At 32.8% G+C, this 19,669-nt stretch overlaps 1 protein-coding gene across 5 annotated transcripts in view; it reads left to right on the forward strand.

Moving 5' to 3' along the window:
* The window catches only part of ine (solute carrier family 6 member inebriated), a 109,693-nt gene that overhangs the window by 40,913 nt on the left and 49,111 nt on the right, over positions 1-19,669 (forward strand). For 4 of the 5 annotated variants that reach the window (XM_075296164.1, XM_075296163.1, XM_075296165.1 and 1 more), the window contains exon 3: positions 5,668-5,902. In XM_075296164.1, the coding sequence (XP_075152279.1) occupies positions 5,668-5,902 (235 nt within the window). Of the gene's footprint in view, positions 1-5,667; positions 5,903-18,770; positions 19,076-19,669 lie in introns of those variants that run through there. The other variant, XM_075296167.1, reaches the window with a different exon arrangement.

The following is a 19,669-nucleotide window of genomic DNA, read 5'->3' on the forward strand; positions in this document are numbered from 1 at the left end:
GAAGTCCTAGAAATAAATTCGGAAGGTAGGTCTATATGGCGGCTATACCAAAACATGGGCCAATACTCACCATTTTCGACACACCTCGTAATGGTCCTCAAATACCTCTAGAATTCCAATTTCAGACAAGTAGGGTGAAAACTACGAATTCTAGAAGTCCAAGAAGTAAAATCCAGAGATCAGTCTTTATTGGGGTTATACCAAAACATGGACCGATACGAACCATTTTCGACACACATCTTTATGGTACTAACATACGTCTAGATTTCTAATTTCAGGCAAATTTGATAAAAACTACGGATTATAGAAGCCCAATAAATAAAGTCGGGAGACTGTCTATACCAAACATGGACCGATACATGGTTGAAAAAGACTGCTTTTCATATGTTTGGCTATAAACATTATATGTTTGGAACACAAATTTTTAAACACAATATTTTTGAGTGCAAGCATATAATGTTCATAAACTAGCATAACATGTTTGGGACATATATGTTAATATGTTAGAACATATTATGTTTGGGACATAAAATGTTTGTAAATATAATATGCTTGAATGCAAACATATATTAATTTAGAAATAGCCTATAAACATATATGTGTTTAGTAGTTTGGAGCGCTATTTAACAGGGAGCGATATTGAATTAAGTTGGTGGTTGTTGCTTGTTATTACAAAATTAACATTTTATTTTTCCTTGGGCAATTGATCAGCTACTTCTTTGATCCTTACAAACTGTGTGGTCCGCTGTTCGAATCCCCGTCCGGTAAAAGGTAAAATTAAAATAAAAACAAGTATATACGGCCGTAAGTTCGGCCAGGCCGAAGCTTATGTACCCTCCATCATGGATTGCGTAGAAACTTCTTCTAAACACTGCCATCCACAATCGAATTACTTAAGTTGCGGTAACGCTTGCCGATGGCAAGGTATCTTAAAACCTCCTAACACCATCTTCTAAATTGTATGTAAGTCCAAACGTGGTATATATTAAATCAAAAAAGATCGATCCAATACGTATATAATTCAGTTTGACAAAGTAGACATTAAATTTTGACAAAATTTTCTACAGAAATAAAATTTTCTATAGAAATAAAATTTTCACAAAATTTTCTATAGAAATAAAAATTTTCACAAAATTTTCTATAGAAAGAAAATTTTGACAAAAATTTCTACAGAAATAAAATTTTAACAAAATTTTCTATAGAAATAAACTTTTGACAAAATTTTCTATAGAAATAAAATCTTGGTAGATTATTTTTGGCTCGAGCGGCAACCATGATTATGAACCGAATAAAATTTGAACAAAATTTTCTATAGAATTAAAATTTTGACAAAATTTTCTATAGAAATAAAATTTTGACAAAATTTTCTATAGAAATAAAATTTTGGTAGATTATTTTTGGCTCTAGTGGCAACCATGATTATGAACCGATATGGACCTATTTTTGTGTGATTGGACCAATTGTTGTATGGTTGTTAGCGACCATATACTAACACCACGTTCCTAATTTGAACTAGATCGGATGAATTTTGCTCCTCCAAGAGGCTCCGGAGGTCAAATCTGGAGAACGTTTTATATGGGGGCTATATATAATTATGGACCGATATGGACCAATTCTGGCACGGTTGTTAAAGATCATATACTAACACCATGTTCAAAATTACAACCGGATTGGATGAAATTTGCTTCTCTTGGAGACTTCGCAAGCCAAATCTGGGGATCGGCTTATATGGGGGCTATATATAATTATGAACCGATGTGGACCAATTTTTGTATGGTTATTAGAGACCATATAACAATATCATGTACCAAATTTCAGGCGGATCGGATGAAATTTGCTTCTCTTTGAGGCTCCGCAACCCAAATCTGGGGATCGGTTTATATGGGCGCTATATATAATTATGCACCGATGTGGAACAATTTTTGCACAGTTGTTAGAGACCATATACCAATACCATGTACCAAATTTCAGCCGGATCGGATGCAATTTGCTTCTCTTTGAGGCTTCACAAGCCAAATCCGGAGATCGGTTTATATGGGGTCCATATATAATTATGGACCGATGTGGACCAATTTTTGCATGGTTCTTAGAGACCATATACCAACATCATGTACCAAATTTCAGCCGGATCGGATGCAATTTGCTTCTCTTTGAGGCTTCGCAAGCCAAATCTGGAGATCGGTTTATATGGGGTCTATATATAATTATGGACCGATGTGGACCAATTTTTGCATGGTTGTTAGAGACCATATACTAACACCATGTTCAAAATTACAACCGGATTGGATGAAATTTGCTTCTCTTGGAGACTTCGCAAGCCAAATCTGGGGATCGGTTTATATGGGCGCTATATATAATTATGCACCGATGTGGAACAATTTTTGCACAGTTGTTAGAGACCATATACCAATACCATGTACCAAATTTCAGCCGGATCGGATGCAATTTGCTTCTCTTTGAGGCTTCACAAGCCAAATCCGGAGATCGGTTTATATGGGGTCCATATATAATTATGGACCGATGTGGACCAATTTTTGCATGGTTGTTAGAGACCATATACCAACACCATATACCAAATTTCAGCCCGATCGGATGAAATATGCTTCTGTTAGAGGCTCCACAAGCCAAATCTGAGGGTCCCTTTATATGGGGGCTATACGTAAAAGTGGACCGATATGGCCCATTTTCAATACCATCCGACCTACTGAAACTGTGCCAAGTTTCAAGTCGATAGCTTGTTTCGTTCGGAAGTTAGCGTGATTTCGACAGACGGACGGACGGACGGACATGCTTAGATCGACTCAGAATTTCACCACGACCCAGAATATATATACTTTATGGGGTCTTAGAGCAATATTTCGATGTGTTACAAACGGTATGACAAAGTTAATATACCCCCATCCTATGATGGAGGGTATAAAAAAATCATAAAATTGAATAATTTCTTCTACAATGTTTGTATTACAGAAAAAGGTGCTAAGAACTAGAGGTCTGCATCGAATAACTTTTCACTACATGTATGCAATTCGCTGTCGAATATAGTACACACACTGTCTTTCTCTCAGAGCGCAAGTAGTGAAGTGAAGAGAACACTTGCTTGTCAAATACCACCAAGTACTTATCCGAAACAATATGTGTTCCGAAAAAAAGGAACAATAAAAATGTAAGTACTTGAGAAAAAGTACAACATGGTTTCTCTTCACTTCACGTGGTACCACAAGTATTGCTCAGTTATGTGCGAAGCAAAACTTTCCATTATTATTAATCATAGATATGTATGTATATCACATATTTCATATATTTATGTATGTCACACACTTACCTTAACGTTTGCCGTTCTTTATATCAATCCGAAAACATATATTATGGAGAGTAACTGTTTTCTTGTATTTCTGAAACTGTACGTGGTACATGGAGTACTCTATGAAGTTTTGTTCTCGCAACATACTCGACGTGATCACTCTGAGTACACTTCAATAAGAGAGAAAGAGGAATATGTGTTTGTTGGTAGTGAAGACATCAGAGTAGCAACAAGAAGTTACTCGTGGCTTTTGGTGTTCATTAAAATGTGTACCAATTGTTTTGCGACTCTCTCAAATATATGTACTCATTTAGCAAGTACACGTGTACTCTGCATTTACAAATGGAATTGTGCAGACCTCTACTAAGAACTAAAAAATCTCGTGGAAGTGAGAAAGATGTCGGGGAATATACAATTGGGCAGAAACAAAATTTTGAGCATTCAGGTCGAAAACCTATGTTGTTAGCACCTATATTACCTGTTTATTTTCATAATTCATTATGACTGTAAATATATAAATAAATAAATAAAATTTTGAGCACAATATTGTTTGGGAGAATTTTTTTTAAGCATATAATATTTGTGGGTGCAAAATGCTTCCAAACATATTATATGGTCACATAATAACATATTGTTTTTTGGAAGACAACATTATTGAATTTGGATGCAAAAATACAAAATGTTTGGAACTTAGACTACCCAAACATATATTGTTTAGACCAATATGCTTTCAAACATATTATATATTGGTAGAGATCAAACATATAAATGTTTGGGCAATACCCAAAAATGTATATGCTTGAAGCAAAATATGTTTGGGAGTATATGTTACAGAAGCGATTTTTTGTGAGGGTGTAGGAACCATTTTCAGCACACCTTGTGGTGGTCTCAAAATTCCTCTAGATGTTCAATTGCAAGCAAATCGGATAGAAAATATAGTTTCTAGACGCCAAAGAAATAAAATCGGGAGATCGGTCTATATGTGGGCTATACAAAAACATGGGCCGATACACCCCAATTTTTGCACATCAATTTGTGGTCATAAAATACTTCCAGATTTCAAATTTCAGACAAATCGAATAGTAAATACAGTTTCTAAAAGCCCAAGAAATAAAATCGGGAGATCGGTCTATATCAGAGCTATACCAAAACATGGATCGATACGAACCACTTTTGAAACACATCTTTATAGTACTAACATACTCGTACCTCTAGATTTCTAATTTCAGGCAAATTTGATAAAAACGAAGGATTCTAGAAGCCCAAGAAATAAAGTCGGGATCTCGGTCTATATGGGGGCTATTTTATGGTCCTAAATTGGAAAAAAATACAATTTTTATAAGCCCAAGACCCCAAATTGGGAGGTCGGTTTATATGGGGACTATATCAAAACTTGGACCGATATAGCCCATCTTCGAACTTGACCTGCCTGCAAACAAAAATCGAATCTGTGCCAAATTTCAGGACAATAGAGCCATTATTGAAGCGTGATTACAACAGACAAACAGACAGACGGACATGCTTATATCATCTTAGCATTTCTCCCAGATCAAGAATATATATACTTTATATAGTATAGTTATATACCATAGAATGGTATATCAAACTTACCATTCTATGGTGGTGGGTATAAAAAAGAATTGTACAGATGTATTATAGAACATTTGTGTATTGATTTGACGCATTTTTAATTTTATGAAATTATGAACCTCTATTCAAGTGTACACCTTGATCACATTGAATGCTTTCATCAAAAAAAAAATTTGGTGGAAATTTGGTACACGACAACAGTATATGATTTATACACAAATTGGTCCATATCGGTACATAAATACATCTAGCCTCCATATAAACCGATTCCCACATTTAAATTTTGGAGTGGTCCTCTAATCACCGTGTGGCCGAACTTACGACCGTATATACTTGTTTTCATTAAATTTAGGTCACGAATCTTTAAAACTTGTTTCCCTGCTTTAAAGTCGAATTTCTTTGATTTAAAGATATATGTTACTCTTTAAATGAACATGTTTAAAAATGAAACACAGCTTTAAATCTAGGGTCTGTTTCCACATTCAGTTTGCTAAGACTTATTTCGATTATTTTGCATCTTTGTTTTAAAGTTTTTTTGTATTATTTTAATCAAAAAAAAAAAAAACATTTTTTATACATGAAAATGATCGCCTTCTAGAACAACATATTAATTTTGGATGGGGAACATGAATCATTTTTGCCGCAAAAATTTTTTTTCTCGCCAAAGATAAAATGGTTGTCGAATAAAATGTTTGCGACAAATATGCTACATGTTCACCGTCCAAAAAAATCATATAATCCACTCCGTTCTCATTTGTTTTTCTTTTTTATTTAAGCTTATCTTTCAGATCCAAATGATCTAACCGTCAACAGTTTCATCCAACACCAAGATGATTCAAGTTCCTATTTATTTCGCGATTGCGTTGCTAATCAAATCTATTCAGATGTAACATCCGTCAGATCATTGGCTTCAATTGGCATTGGATCCACCGATGGACGTAAAATTGTTATACGTCGAGTACCGCAAACACCCACCGAACTATTAAATATTGTTAATCCTCCAACACCGCAGTGAGTATATAATACCAAATATCCTTTCATGTTCTAAAGATTGTAAAAAACCGTTATGTTGTATCCGAAACGTAGTTCTTTTATTTAATTTTTTAAATTTCTTGGAAAAGTTCAAACCTTTATCACCAAAATCCATTTTTGGTTACAAGATTTGTTTGTCCGAAATTTAGTTCCGAAAACTCTTCCTTCAAACTAGTGATTTCATTCTCCTTCCGGATTAATGGTAAAATTAAAATATAAATAATGTAATAGGCACTTCTATTTTTTACTACAAAAGAAAGTAATAAAGATGGAAATATTAAAAATAACAAGTATATACGGCCGTAAGTTCGGCCAGGCCGAATCTTTAGTACCCTCCACCATGGATTGCATAGAAACTTCTACTAAAGACGGTCGTCCACAATCAAATTACTTGGGTTGCGGCCGATGGCAAAGCATCTTAAAACTTCTTAACATCATCTTCTAAATTGTAAGTTAGTCCATCCGGGACATATAGTAGACAAAAGAAAGGTCGATTAAATACGTATATATACAGTTCTTGACCGGTACATATATAGGGAAGAAATAATTACGAACCGATATGAACTTTTGTGGGGTAATTATAGAGCCAGATTTGAAATATGGGGGTCGCTTTACGAGTATATGGGGGCTTTAAACAATTATGAACACGAGTCTACCAAAAATGGCAGATTTTTTACCGTTTGGTAGATTGATGTTTTGTAAGATTTTGCAAAATATTCCTCTTCAACTATGAAATGCTTCATAAATTTTCTATGGAATTAACATTTTTGACAAAAGTTTCTACAGAAATAAAATTCTGACAAAAGTTTCTATAGAAATAAAATATTGACAAAATTTTCTATAGAAATAAATTTTTGACAAAATTTTCTAAAAAATTATAAAATTTTTGGGGGCTATATATAATATAGATCGTTACGGACCAATTTTGGCATGGTTGTTTGTTATCGAGCGAAATGTACCAAATTTCAACCGGATCGGATGAATTTTTCTCCTCCAAGAGGCTTCGGAGTTCAAATCTGGGGATCGGTTTATATAAGGGCTATATATAATTATGGACCGATATGGACCAGTTCTGGCATAGTTGTTAAAGACCATATACGAAAACCACGTACCAAATTTCAACCGAATCGGATGAAATTTGCTTCTCTTAGAGCCTACGCAAGCCAAATCTGGGGATCGGTTTATATGGGGGATATATATAATTATGAACCGATGTAGACCAATTTTTGCATGGTTCTTAGAGACTATATACCAACACCATGTTTCAAATTTCAGCCGGATCGGATGAACTTTGCTTTTCTTAAAAGGCTCCGCAAGCCAAATCTGGGGTTCGATTTATATGGTGGCTATATATAATTATGGACCGATGTGGACCAATTTTTGCATGGTTTTTAGAGGTCATATACCAACACCATGTACCAAAAATGTCAGCCAGATCGGATGAAATATGCTTCTCTTATAGCCTCCGCAAGCCAAATCAGACGGACGGACGGACATGCTTAGATCGACTCAGAATGTCACCACGACCCAGAATATATATACGTTATGGGGTCTGAGAGCAATATTTCGATGTGTGGAGGGTATACAAAGGAATAAAGAGGAAAGATTAGTCTTTTTTTTTTTAAGTAAGCATGTTGTCATTTCCAGAGCAAACTTGTTATGAGATACATATGTAGATATCTTTTAGCCTCTCCAATTTTTTATGTAGAAATGAGTATAAACGTATTGGGTGGAAAGAGTTTGACTTAACGTGAGGTGACTTTCCTGCTTTATGTAATATATCCTTCAATTTGCAGGTGGTAACATGCAAAATTTTCTAATAATTCCGCTAGAGTAGCCTTGTATACGATTTTGCTTCACATAATAACATAAAGTCGATTAACTGAATTTCGAGATCTATTTTGATTCTCTAATGTAAGACAGATGTGTGAATAAGATTGTATGATAAATTTTGGCCCATTGTGCAATACTTTTGATAAGTATATGCTTCACCTACATACCACATATTTGTATCTGCAATTTATTTTTAAATTGTGCTAAAATGCTCATTAATGATCGATTGTTAATATTTGCAACTTCACATAGTTACGCATATAATTAACATATCGATTGGAATATTTCCATATATTAATATGGGATATTCTTCTACATCAGAAGGCAATTCAAATAAAATCTATGTTGAAAGAACATGAGCAATTCATTATGAATACCATTGACCATTTACATTTATCGAGCATTCATATAAGAATAGGTGGATAATACTAGAGGAAAATGTTGCTGAAACTGGAAGGCGAGAGAAAAAATTAACGAATACCATCTTTGTGTGTCTCTGGCAGCTACAGATGCTTTTAATGGAACGTGCCATCTATTTCTCATAGATTAACATAGTCCACACAAAAAGAAAGAAAAGAATCGTTTGAAAAATGGGTGTTTCAACCGTTGTTTTTTATTTTTGTTTAGTTCAAACTTTTATTTGATAAACGACGTTTTTAACATGAAATACAACAATTGTATTGCTCACTCACTTAAATTAAAAAAAATATTTGATACAATCAACAGTTTAATCAAACTCGGAAGGCTAATTCAGTTTAAAAAAATGTGATGGAAATTTTTTAAAATTTTTATTTAAAAATTTATTTGAAACAATCAATTTTTTAATCAAACTAAAAACCCTAAGTCAGTTAAAAAAGTGATTGAAAATAGTTACGTTTTTAATTTTAAATAATTATTGAGTTTTGCAATCAACATCAATTAAATGTTTAACTGTATCAATTAAAAATTAATTGAAATTTTCAAAAGAAATAAATTAACCTTTTAATCACGAATTTTTGTATTGCCAATTAAAACCGTGATTGATACTATCATTTTTGTAAACGAATTAGAAAATTAATTGGATCAATTAATATCGTGATTGAATCATATTTTTTATCTTTTCATCGTAAAAAGTTCGTACTTTCAACGAAATTTTCTTCAACATTCGTGTTTCTCGAATAAAGGAAATTGTAGTAAATAACTAGAATTTTCGTAAGTCTATAAATGGGAACTGTCGTGAATCGTACATTAGTCTTTAGAAGTTTTTTTGTATGTTTTTGCGTGAGCATGTGAGTACGGCTTTTTATTTGGTGCATGTGTATTCGTGTTTCTCGAATAAAGGAAATTGTAGTAAATAACGAGAAATTTGGGGAGTCTAAAAATTATTGTGAGTCATGGGAACTGTCGTGAAACGTACGTTAGAAGTATTCTTTTTTGCGTGAGTCTCTCGCTCATAAAGAAGTTTTTTTACGAACATAATTCTTTCGGTGTATTTTTCGGATATAACGGGTATAAGAAAATCAGAAAAATAAATATTTTCTTCCAGGCGTTTTTTCCTATAGGGAAAAAGTTTCTTATAAGCATACATATGGATATAAGAAAATTATTTCTTTTAGGAATATATTTTATAAAAATTCCGTTTTGGAAATAAACAAAATCGTTTCATAGTTTTCAAATATTTTTATTAAAATAAAAGAAAATTTAATAATAACTTCATTTTGCCATAGAATAAAAATAAAATAAATTTAAAAAAATCAAGTTATGTCATTCAAAAGGTTCTTATAACACTGAAAAAATATTGTCGTGAGGCCAAAGATTTCATGTCCTTAAAATACGAATGCAAATTTTGCTTAGCATAGAAGACGCATTTCTCTAATATAAAGCTTTTCCTTGTCGATAAACTTTTCAATGAAGTCGTGTTGTACTTATAATTAAATAATTTGACTTAAAAATGGGTATCATAATACGAAAGAAAAATTTTCTGGTAAGGTCAAATTAATGAAATTGTCTTTAAATTTGTTGTCTTTTCTACAAAGCAAAAAATCGTTCAAAAATAGGACATGTTTTCCAACACCTTATTTTACTTGAAACATAGCCTAATTTCTACTGGAAATCGAGTCCGCATTTGGAAAATATAGTTGTCGATAACTCGTTTTTAAAGGATTTTGATAGCATATGAAGAAAAAAAGATGAAAAACGAAAAATGTAAATTTGCTTCCTAGAAGCAGGTACACAAAACCCAAATTTAAAAGTGAATTGTGTGTTAAAAGCATCCTTACTTGTAATCTCCGCTTCTTTGGCTCGGAATCAATACCAAAATTATTAAAGTAAAGACAAAATCTTTGGAACCGGGCATGCTTTTTTTCAGGTAATGTTTTAAAAGCTGCTTGTTATCTGCTTAATTTATTTTTAGTGTCTTTATTTCCTCTTCTTTCTATTCCTGTTTTTGGTACAAAAAAACGACCAATCACCAAATCAAATTTTCTTATATGAGTTATATTTTCAATATCTCGCGTGATTGCAAAACATTTTTGTTTTGTCAATTTTGTCTTATAGAGTTTTTTCTTATATGAAACTTTTTTCGTGCCAAAAAACATGGTGCTTTGATAAAATTTTCTTATATGCGTTTTTTTTATATGAGATGTGCTTATATCCGTTGCCTACTGTAGAACTAATTTCTTGCGTAATTGAAACAAATGATATTTAGTTGTCATGCCTTTGATTCAACATTTATGTCACTGTAAAGAACATTTATTTAAATCAACCCTATTTGATTTACCATAATTAACATCTACCTTACTTCAAATATATATAACTTTACCGAAGGGATGGGAATTTCAAAAAATCATGTGCAACGAAAGAATTATTCGCAAAAAAAACGAAAAATTTCGTACGAAATTTGTCATTGTTTTACAATCAAAGAAACTTTTAATTAAAAGTACGAAATAGTTCGTTTCTTTTATGAAGAAAAGTTCTTCCAAAATTTTCGTAGTTTGTAAAAAATTACTTCATACTTTTTTATGAAAAAGTTTCATACTTTTTATGAAAAAGTTGTATACTTTATATGAAACAATTTCGTTCTTTTTACGGAATTGTTTCGTACTTTTTACGAAAAATTTTCATACTTTTTATGAAATTGTTACGTACTTTTAATGTAACAATTTCGTACTTATTATGAAAAACTTTCGTACTTTTTGTGAAAAATGTTCGAACATTAAAAAAAAAATTGTAGTCCAAACTGCATTTGGTTGTAGTAACAAGTTTGAAAAATGACACCACTACTTTACATCTTTAGTTGTAGAATAACTTTTAGTTTGGTTGCTTCGATTTTATGCATAACATACCGTCACATTATCAAAGACAATTTTATGTCGCGAACGGTTATTTTACAACTGTAATGAAACTCCTTCCTTATTTCAAAGAAAATGTTTCGTACTTTTTATGAGGAAATTTTAACGCAGATTGTTTTTCGTAAAATATTCATAAATTCGTAAAAACTTCTTTACAAAAGTCATGAAATTTGAAGTAAGTTTCGTTAAAAGTACGAACTTTTTACGAAGAAAAGTTTATGTAGAATATTTCCTGGATGTTTCGTTCGAAAACGAATGAAATTTTCGTTGTTTTTATGAAGAATTTTCGAAGAATGGTTAATGAAGAATTCTTCGTAAAAAGAACGAACATTTTCGTTGAAAGTACGAAATTTGTCATTGTTTTACAACCAAATAAACTTTTCATTAAAAGCACGAAATATTTCGTTCTTTTTACGAAGAAAAGTTCTTCCAAATTTTTCGTTGTTTGGAAGAAACAAATTCGTACTTTTTATAAAAAAAGTTGTATACTTTTTATGAAACAATTTCGTTCTTTTTATGAAATTGTTTCGTACTTTTTACGAAAATTTTTCATACTTCTTATGAAATTGTTACGTACTTTTAACGAAACAATTCCGTACTTTTGTGTTCGAACTTTTAGAAAAAAAAAATATAGTCCAAAGCAGGGCTGTGGAGTCGAGTCCATTTTGCTCGACTTCGGCTCCGACTCCAGCATTTCTTATTAGCCTCGACTCCGACTCCGGAGTGGACTCCAGGTGGTGTACCTAAATATCATTTTAACAGTATTCCAATTGTAATTTTAAAGTGAAGTGTTCCAAAAATAGACCGATTTAAGTATTCTATTTTGCCATATGTGTTTATATGTCAAAAAAGAACTCTAATTTCTGATACGACTCGACGACAAATCTCAGCATTTTAGGGGTGTAATGAACTCTACATTTTAATTTAGGGCCAATAAATTAAAATACGACACAAGGCTATATATATATAGAACCACATCAAAATATGGGTAGATAACAACAATCTCCAGAATATGAAGTTATAAAAACACAAAATTTTAAAAAATAATTAAGCTTCCAGAAGTTTAAGAAGTAAAATCCTGGTATTGGTCTATTTAGGCATTTTATAAAAAATAAATCTATATGAAAACGAACAAGGAGGAAAGTCTAAAGTCGGGCGGGGCCGACTATATTATACCCTGCACTACTTTGTAGATCTAAATTTTCGACACCATATCACATCCGTCAAATGTGTTGGGTGCTATATATAAAGGTTTGTCCCAAATACATACATTTAAATATCACTCGATTTGGACAGAATTTGATAGACTTTTACAAAATCTATAGACTCAAAATTTAAGTTGGGTAATGCACGAGGGTGGAACACAATTTTGGTAAAAAACAAGTAAGGAAAGTCTAAAGTCGGGCGGGGCCGAATATATTATACCCTGCAACACTTTGTAGATCTAAATTTTCGATACCATATCACATCCGTCAAATGTGTTGGGGGCTATATATAACTAAATCGGTGTTAAAAATTGGCCTCTGTGGTCATATGAGTGTAAATGCGGCAAAAGCTATATATGGGAGATATATCTAAATCTGAACCAAATTTTGCACGCATAGCTACAATGCTAATTCTACTCCCTGTGCAAAATTTCAACTAAAGCGGAGTTTAAAATTGCCCTCTGTGGTCATATGAGTGTAAATCGGGCGAAAGCTATATATGGGAGATATATCTAAATCTGAACCGATTTCAACCAAATTTGGCACGCATAGCTACAATGCTAATTCTACTCCCTGTGCAAATTTTCAATTAAAACCGAGTAAAAGATTGGCCACTGCGGTCATATGAGTGTAAATCGGGCAAACGATACATATGGGAGCTATATCTAAATCTGAACCGATTTAAAAAAAAATTGGCACACTTGACTACGCTACTAATTGTACTCCTAGAGCAAAATTTCAACCAAATTGGGGTAAAACTCTGGCTTCTGGGACCGTATTAGTCCATATCGGGCGAAAGATATATATGGGAGCTATATCTAAATCTGAACCGATTCCAAAAAAATTTGACAACTTGACTATAGTACTAATTGTTCTTCTTGTGCAAAATTTTAAGCAAATTAGGGTAAAACTATGGCTTCTGGGGCCATATAAGTCCATATCGGGCGAAATATATATATATGGGAGCTATATCTAAATCTGAACCGATTTTTTCCAAAATTAATAGGGTTCTATTCTGAGCCAAAAAAGGAACTCGTGCCAAATTTGAAGTCGATTGGACTTATATTGCGACCTAGACTTTGATCACAAAAATGTGTTCACAGACAGACGGACGGACGGACAGTCGGACATGGTTATATCGACTCAGGGAACCACCCTGAGCATTATTGCCAAAGACACCATATGTCTACCTCGTCTACTTCTGGGTGTTACAAACATATGCACTAACTTATAATAAAGGGTGATTTGTTAAGAGCTTGATAACTTTTTTTTAAAAAAAAACGCATAAAATTTGCAAAATCTCATCGGTTCTTTATTTGAAACGTTAGATTGGTCCATGACATTTACTTTTTGAAGATAATTTCATTTAAATGTTGACCGCGGCTGCGTCTTAGGTGGTCCATTCGGAAAGTCCAATTTTGGGTAACTTTTTCGAGCATTTCGGCCGGAATAGCCCGAATTTCTTCAGAAATGTTGTCTTCCAAAGCTGGAATAGTTGCTGGCTTATTTCTGTAGACTTTAGACTTGACGTAGCCCCACAAAAAATAGTCTAAAGGCGTCAAATCGCATGATCTTGGTGGCCAACTTACCGGTCCATTTCTTGAGATGAATTGTTCTCCGAAGTTTTCCCTCAAAATGGCCATAGAATCGCGAGCTGTGTGGCATGTAGCGCCATCTTGTTGAAACCACATGTCAACCAAGTTCAGTTCTTCCATTTTTGGCAACAAAAAGTTTGTTAGCATCGAACGATAGCGATCGCCATTCACCGTAACGTTGCGTCCAACAGCATCTTTGAAAAAATACGGTCCAATGATTCCACCAGCGTACAAACCACACCAAACAGTGCATTTTTCGGGATGCATGGGCAGTTCTTGAACGGCTTCTGGTTGCTCTTCACTCCAAATGCGGCAATTTTGCTTATTTACGTAGCCATTCAACCAGAAATGAGCCTCATCGCTGAACAAAATTTGTCGATAAAAAAGCGGATTTTCTGCCAACTTTTCTAGGGCCCATTCACTGAAAATTCGACGTTGTGGCAGATCGTTCGACTATTCATGATGAAATGTCAAAGCATACTGAGCATCTTTCTCTTTGACACCATGTCTGAAATCCCACGTGATCTGTCAAATACTAATGCATGAAAATCCTAACCTCAAAAGAATCACCCTTTACCTTGTTCCACAGTGTGGCGCAAGGTATAAATATGGGAAACATTTAAATCTGAAGCAATTTTAAGGAAACTTCGCAAAAGTTTATTTATGATTTATCGCTCGATATATATGTATTAGAAGTTTAGGAAAATTAGAGTCATTTTTACAACTTTTCGACTAACCAGTGGCGATTTAACAAGGAAAATGTTGGTATTTTGACCATTTTTGTCGAAATCAGAAAAACATATATATGGGAGCTATATCTAAATCTGAACCGATTTCAACCAAATTTGGCACGCATAGTTACAATGCTAATTCTACTCCCTATACAAAATTTCAACTAAATCGGAGCAAAAAATTGGCCTCTGTGGACAAATGAGTGTAAATCAGGCGAAAGCTATATATGGGAGCTATATCTAAATCTGAACCGATTTGGCTGATATTTTGCAAGTTTTTCGAGACTCATAAAATATTCAGATGTACGGAATTTGAGGAAGATCGGTTCATATATACGCCAATTATGACCAGATCGGTGAAAAATATATATGGCAGCTATATCTAAATCTGAACCGATTTTTTCCAAAATCAATAGTGATCGTCTTTGAGCCGAAACAGGACTCTATACCAAATTTTAGGACAATCGGACTAAAACTACAAGATGTACTTTGCACTCAAAAATACATCAACAGACAGACAGACAGACAGACAGACGGACATCGCTAAATCGACTCAGAATTTAATTCTAAGCCGATCCGTATACTAAAAGGTTGGCCTATGATTACTACTTCTTGGCGTTATATACAAATGCACAAACTTATACCCTGTACCACAGTAGTGGTGAAGGGTGTAAAAATACACAAACATCAAAATGTCGGGCTAATCAGACAGAAAGTTTAGATGTTAAAAAATATAATGTGTCAGATATATAAAACAAACATAAACTGTCATAAATTAGGACAGGCGGAATTTTAAATAACCACTACCATACAACAGATGACAATTACGAATATTCTTTCTATAGAAGTAAAATTTTGAAACATCGATTTATAAATGGTCTATCATGGACATTAGAGGCCATCAATTTAATGTAAAGAATTTCGAGTGGCTTTGATGAAACAAACTTTCTCCCAAACGACCGGCTCAGATGTCAGTTTGGAAGAGCTTTAATTTAAAATTATAGCTGCCAAGGACATCGGTTGTACATATATGGAGATTTCACAAGTAATTATCTCCATATAAAAAATATGGGCCGACGGGAATTTTGCGTATTTGTTTATGGATCTCAAATCAACTCTACATTAAAAATTTCTGACAAATCTTATGAAAATTTTAGACTGGGAAAAATTTCGTAAACCAAATCGGAAGATTGGTTTATATGTAAGTGCTGTATCACAAAATTGTCCGGTATGACCCATCTTCCAACTCGACATGCCTGCCAAAAAAAGAACGTTAGGTTCTACCGCTATATTGCCTTAAAATTGTACCTTTATCAAGAGTATATATACGGTCATAAATCTGTAGTTTAATATGTGTTAAAAAAGGACAATAATATGTTAAAGAAGGACAATAAAATTGATCAATTCAGCCCATATTCTGGTAAAACCTACTATTTATATCATCGTGAAATTTTTCCCATATAAATACACTTTGAATGTCCTGAAATCCAGTACTTCGTTTTACGTTGTTCGATTAAACACCCTAATGGAATCTAATTTGTCGAAATATTTCTTTACACCCTCAAAAAAAATCGCTTCTCTAACATATGTTCCAAACATATTTTGCAGGAAGCACATATATTATTGGATATTGCCGAAACATTAATATGTTTGTTTTATGTGAACATACTTGGAAGCATTTTGAGGCCAAAAATATTATATGCTTGGAAGAATTTTCCCAAACATAATTTTCACTTTTTAGTTCTTGGTACCTTTTTCTGTAATACAAATAATGTTGAAGAAATTATTCAATTTTATAAATTTTTTAAATTTTACCTTTCGCCTGAACGGAGAATCGAACCGAGGACCATACAGTTTGTAAGCCAACACACTATCCACTTGGCTACGTAGCAGTTATAGTCACCAGTACACAATTATAACATTATTTAAAAGAAACATACATTTGTTGGCCACGTGGAGCAGTGGTTAGCATGCCTGCTGTGCATGCAAAGGGTCGTGGGTTCAATTCCTGCTCCGACCGAACCAATTTTTTTTTGTAATTTAGACATTTATACTATATTAAATTTTTATAATGAAACTTCGAAATGTGGGTTATTAAAGATTTACAGTCAGAAACAGTGCTTAATATAAACGAAATGGATTTTGAATAAAATATTATTATTTTTTTGCAAAAATAACAATTTTATAACAAAAAATTGTTTTTGGTATAAAAGTTTGAAATTTTGGAAGAAAATCAAAAACTCTACCAAAAGAAGAGTATGTATGCTTATCATAAATAATTTTATAATGTACACATAAATTTATTTAGGCGTGAACCGTTTTTTACTAGCATTTAACACCATTTTAAATGCCTTTAAAACTTATGGTGTTTTGTCTATAATGACAAAATGATAAACTAAACACTTGTCCACACATAACTACAAAAAATTCTCCTCCCAAGGCGAAAACACATGCTGTTTTTTTTTCAAATCTCTATGCTCTTGGTTCCGAATGTCTATTCTCTTTACTCCGAATACTCACTCTAATATTCAAATTAAATAATATTTAGACTTAAGCATATCAAATTTTTGGCCTAATCATAAAGCAGTTTTCCGAAACAACATACAACCGTTTCACAGAAATTGTAAACATATATATGTTTACTCGAAATTTGTAAATTTATATATGTTTACATTCACACATATTATTTTTATGAAACATATTAACATAGTGTCCCAAACATTTAGTGTTAGTTTAGGAACATTACATGTTGGATCTTAAATATATTGTGTTTAAAAGTTGTGCCCGAAACACATTTTGTTTATATCGGAACATATGAAAAACATATTTTTCTAACAGTGTAGTTACGACGATATGAAGTGTTTTTCAAATTTTGTTTCGCCGGAGTCGGAGTCGAGCAAAATTTTTACGGCTCCGGCTCCAGCAAAATCTTCAGACTCCGACTCCACAGCCCTGGTGCATTTGGTTGTAGTAACAAGTTTGAAAAATATCATCATTACATTACATCTTAAGTTTTTGAATAACTTTTTGTTTGGTTACTTCACTTTTATTCATGGCATGCTGTCACCCAAGTGAGAAGTAGCATTGACATGCACTAAAAAATTGAATAAAAGAAAACACTCAAGCACATTATCAAAGACAATTTTATGTTGCGAACGGACATTTTACAACTTCAATGAAACCTCTTCGTTATTTCAAAGAAAATGTTTCGTACTTTTTATGAAGAAATTTTAATGCAGAATGTTTCGTAAAATATTCGCAAATTCTTCACAAAAGTCATGAAATGAATGAAGTAAGTTTCGTAACAAATACGAACTTTTTAAGAAGAAAAGTTAATGTAGAATATTTCGTGGACGCTTCGTATATTCGAAAAATGTTCTTCGTAAAATCAATGAAAATTTCGTCGTTTTAATGAAGAAGTCACGAAGAATAGGAAATGAATAATTCTTCGTAAAATAAACGAATGGAATTCTTTCGGTGTACAGCAGTTAATATAAAAATAATGCGTTTGTTTACACGAGAAATGTAATTTGTAACAAAACCTTGTTTGGAGATGCAAGTATAAACTTTACAAAAGTTCTTGAAAAATTCTAACCAACAACAACGTTTGCGTTATCAATATACCAAACTTTTTTTTCTTTTCTTTTTTTGTAAAGATTTTGCGTTAGTTTAGGGGAAAATAATTCTGCTACTTCCTGATTTAGGCACTCCACGCGCCTGAATTACACTGCAAAACAATTTTCTTATTAGAAAGTAATATTGCCACATTAAAAACAAAACCATACCATGAACATAATTTGTTTGCAATAGCAACAATCGCCCAATCGTTTGTATTTCTCACCTCGTACGAATTAAGCACGTGATTTCACAACCTAAAAAAATTGCAGGAAAAAAGTTCATCAGAGCGCCACTATAAAACGCTTCGTTAACAATAACAATGAAATTAACAAAGTATTTAAAAGTATATAGATTCCAATAGTTAAACAAATTAATGTTTAAATAGTTATACCCGAATTATTGGGAGTAACAATTAACACGTCTTCCCGCCCAATAGAATATGATTTTGAATATATAAAATTGGTAAGGAGATAACAACAGAAGCTTTTTACAGTACCAGTAATGTTATAAATTTTTAGTTAACTTTAAACGATCAATCGGAACGGGCGGCTTCTCATTTCATTGAGAGGAGAACATTCGAAATTCGCATCGTTAGTTTTGAAAAAACGAAAATTGTGAAAATTACAAAAATATAACCCTAAATAAAAAGAATGGCCATTGTGAAGGATAACTTGAAGAGAAAATAAAATAGGCTTAAATATTTCAAAGTAATTGGAAATCGTAATTGTTTTTAAATTAACTAAATATTTTTTGGAAAAATGGCACACCGATACGATGTGGATGGAATGTCCTCCAAGCATTCGGAACAATCATATATGCATTACCAACGCATAGCCAAAGTGTAAGTGTTCCATATATCTGTCCAATTGAAAAACGATAAATAATTTTGAAGTCACGTGACCCCCGACAGTGCATGGACTTAATTATTTACGAAACTATCCAACATCTTATCGTATTATTTTTTGTATTATTATTATTCGTGCTATTTATGGAAGGAGAGACAATCAATTTAAATGGTTTTACTCATCTTAAGTACCTACCTATCGAATCCTATCAAATTGAAAACAAAAAAAATATCTGTTATCTCTAAACGTATCGACGATACCGGTTTTCCAAACCGACTGATTGAATTTTAAGTTTACTTATTCAATTAGAGTGCATTTAAGCTATGGAGGTGATAATGATAGCCGGAAGGTTTTATTTAGTATAAAAACTGAATTTAAAATCTATAAATTTTATATCCAAACACATTTGAACAATGGTCACAACTGTGTTAATTGTGTTAATGCTTTCCTTTTTAAATGCCGTAAAATTTAAATGGATATTATGTAACGACGATATATGGATAGGATGCCGTGTGACGATTTGGAGTTTTTAAAAACAAACTCTTCTAATAATAAAGCCGCCTATTCACACTGCTGGATTTTTATCAAGG

The sequence above is a fragment of the Haematobia irritans genome, chromosome 2 (genome assembly GCF_050003625.1).
Source record: "Haematobia irritans isolate KBUSLIRL chromosome 2, ASM5000362v1, whole genome shotgun sequence".
Classification (NCBI taxonomy): domain Eukaryota; kingdom Metazoa; phylum Arthropoda; class Insecta; order Diptera; family Muscidae; genus Haematobia; species Haematobia irritans.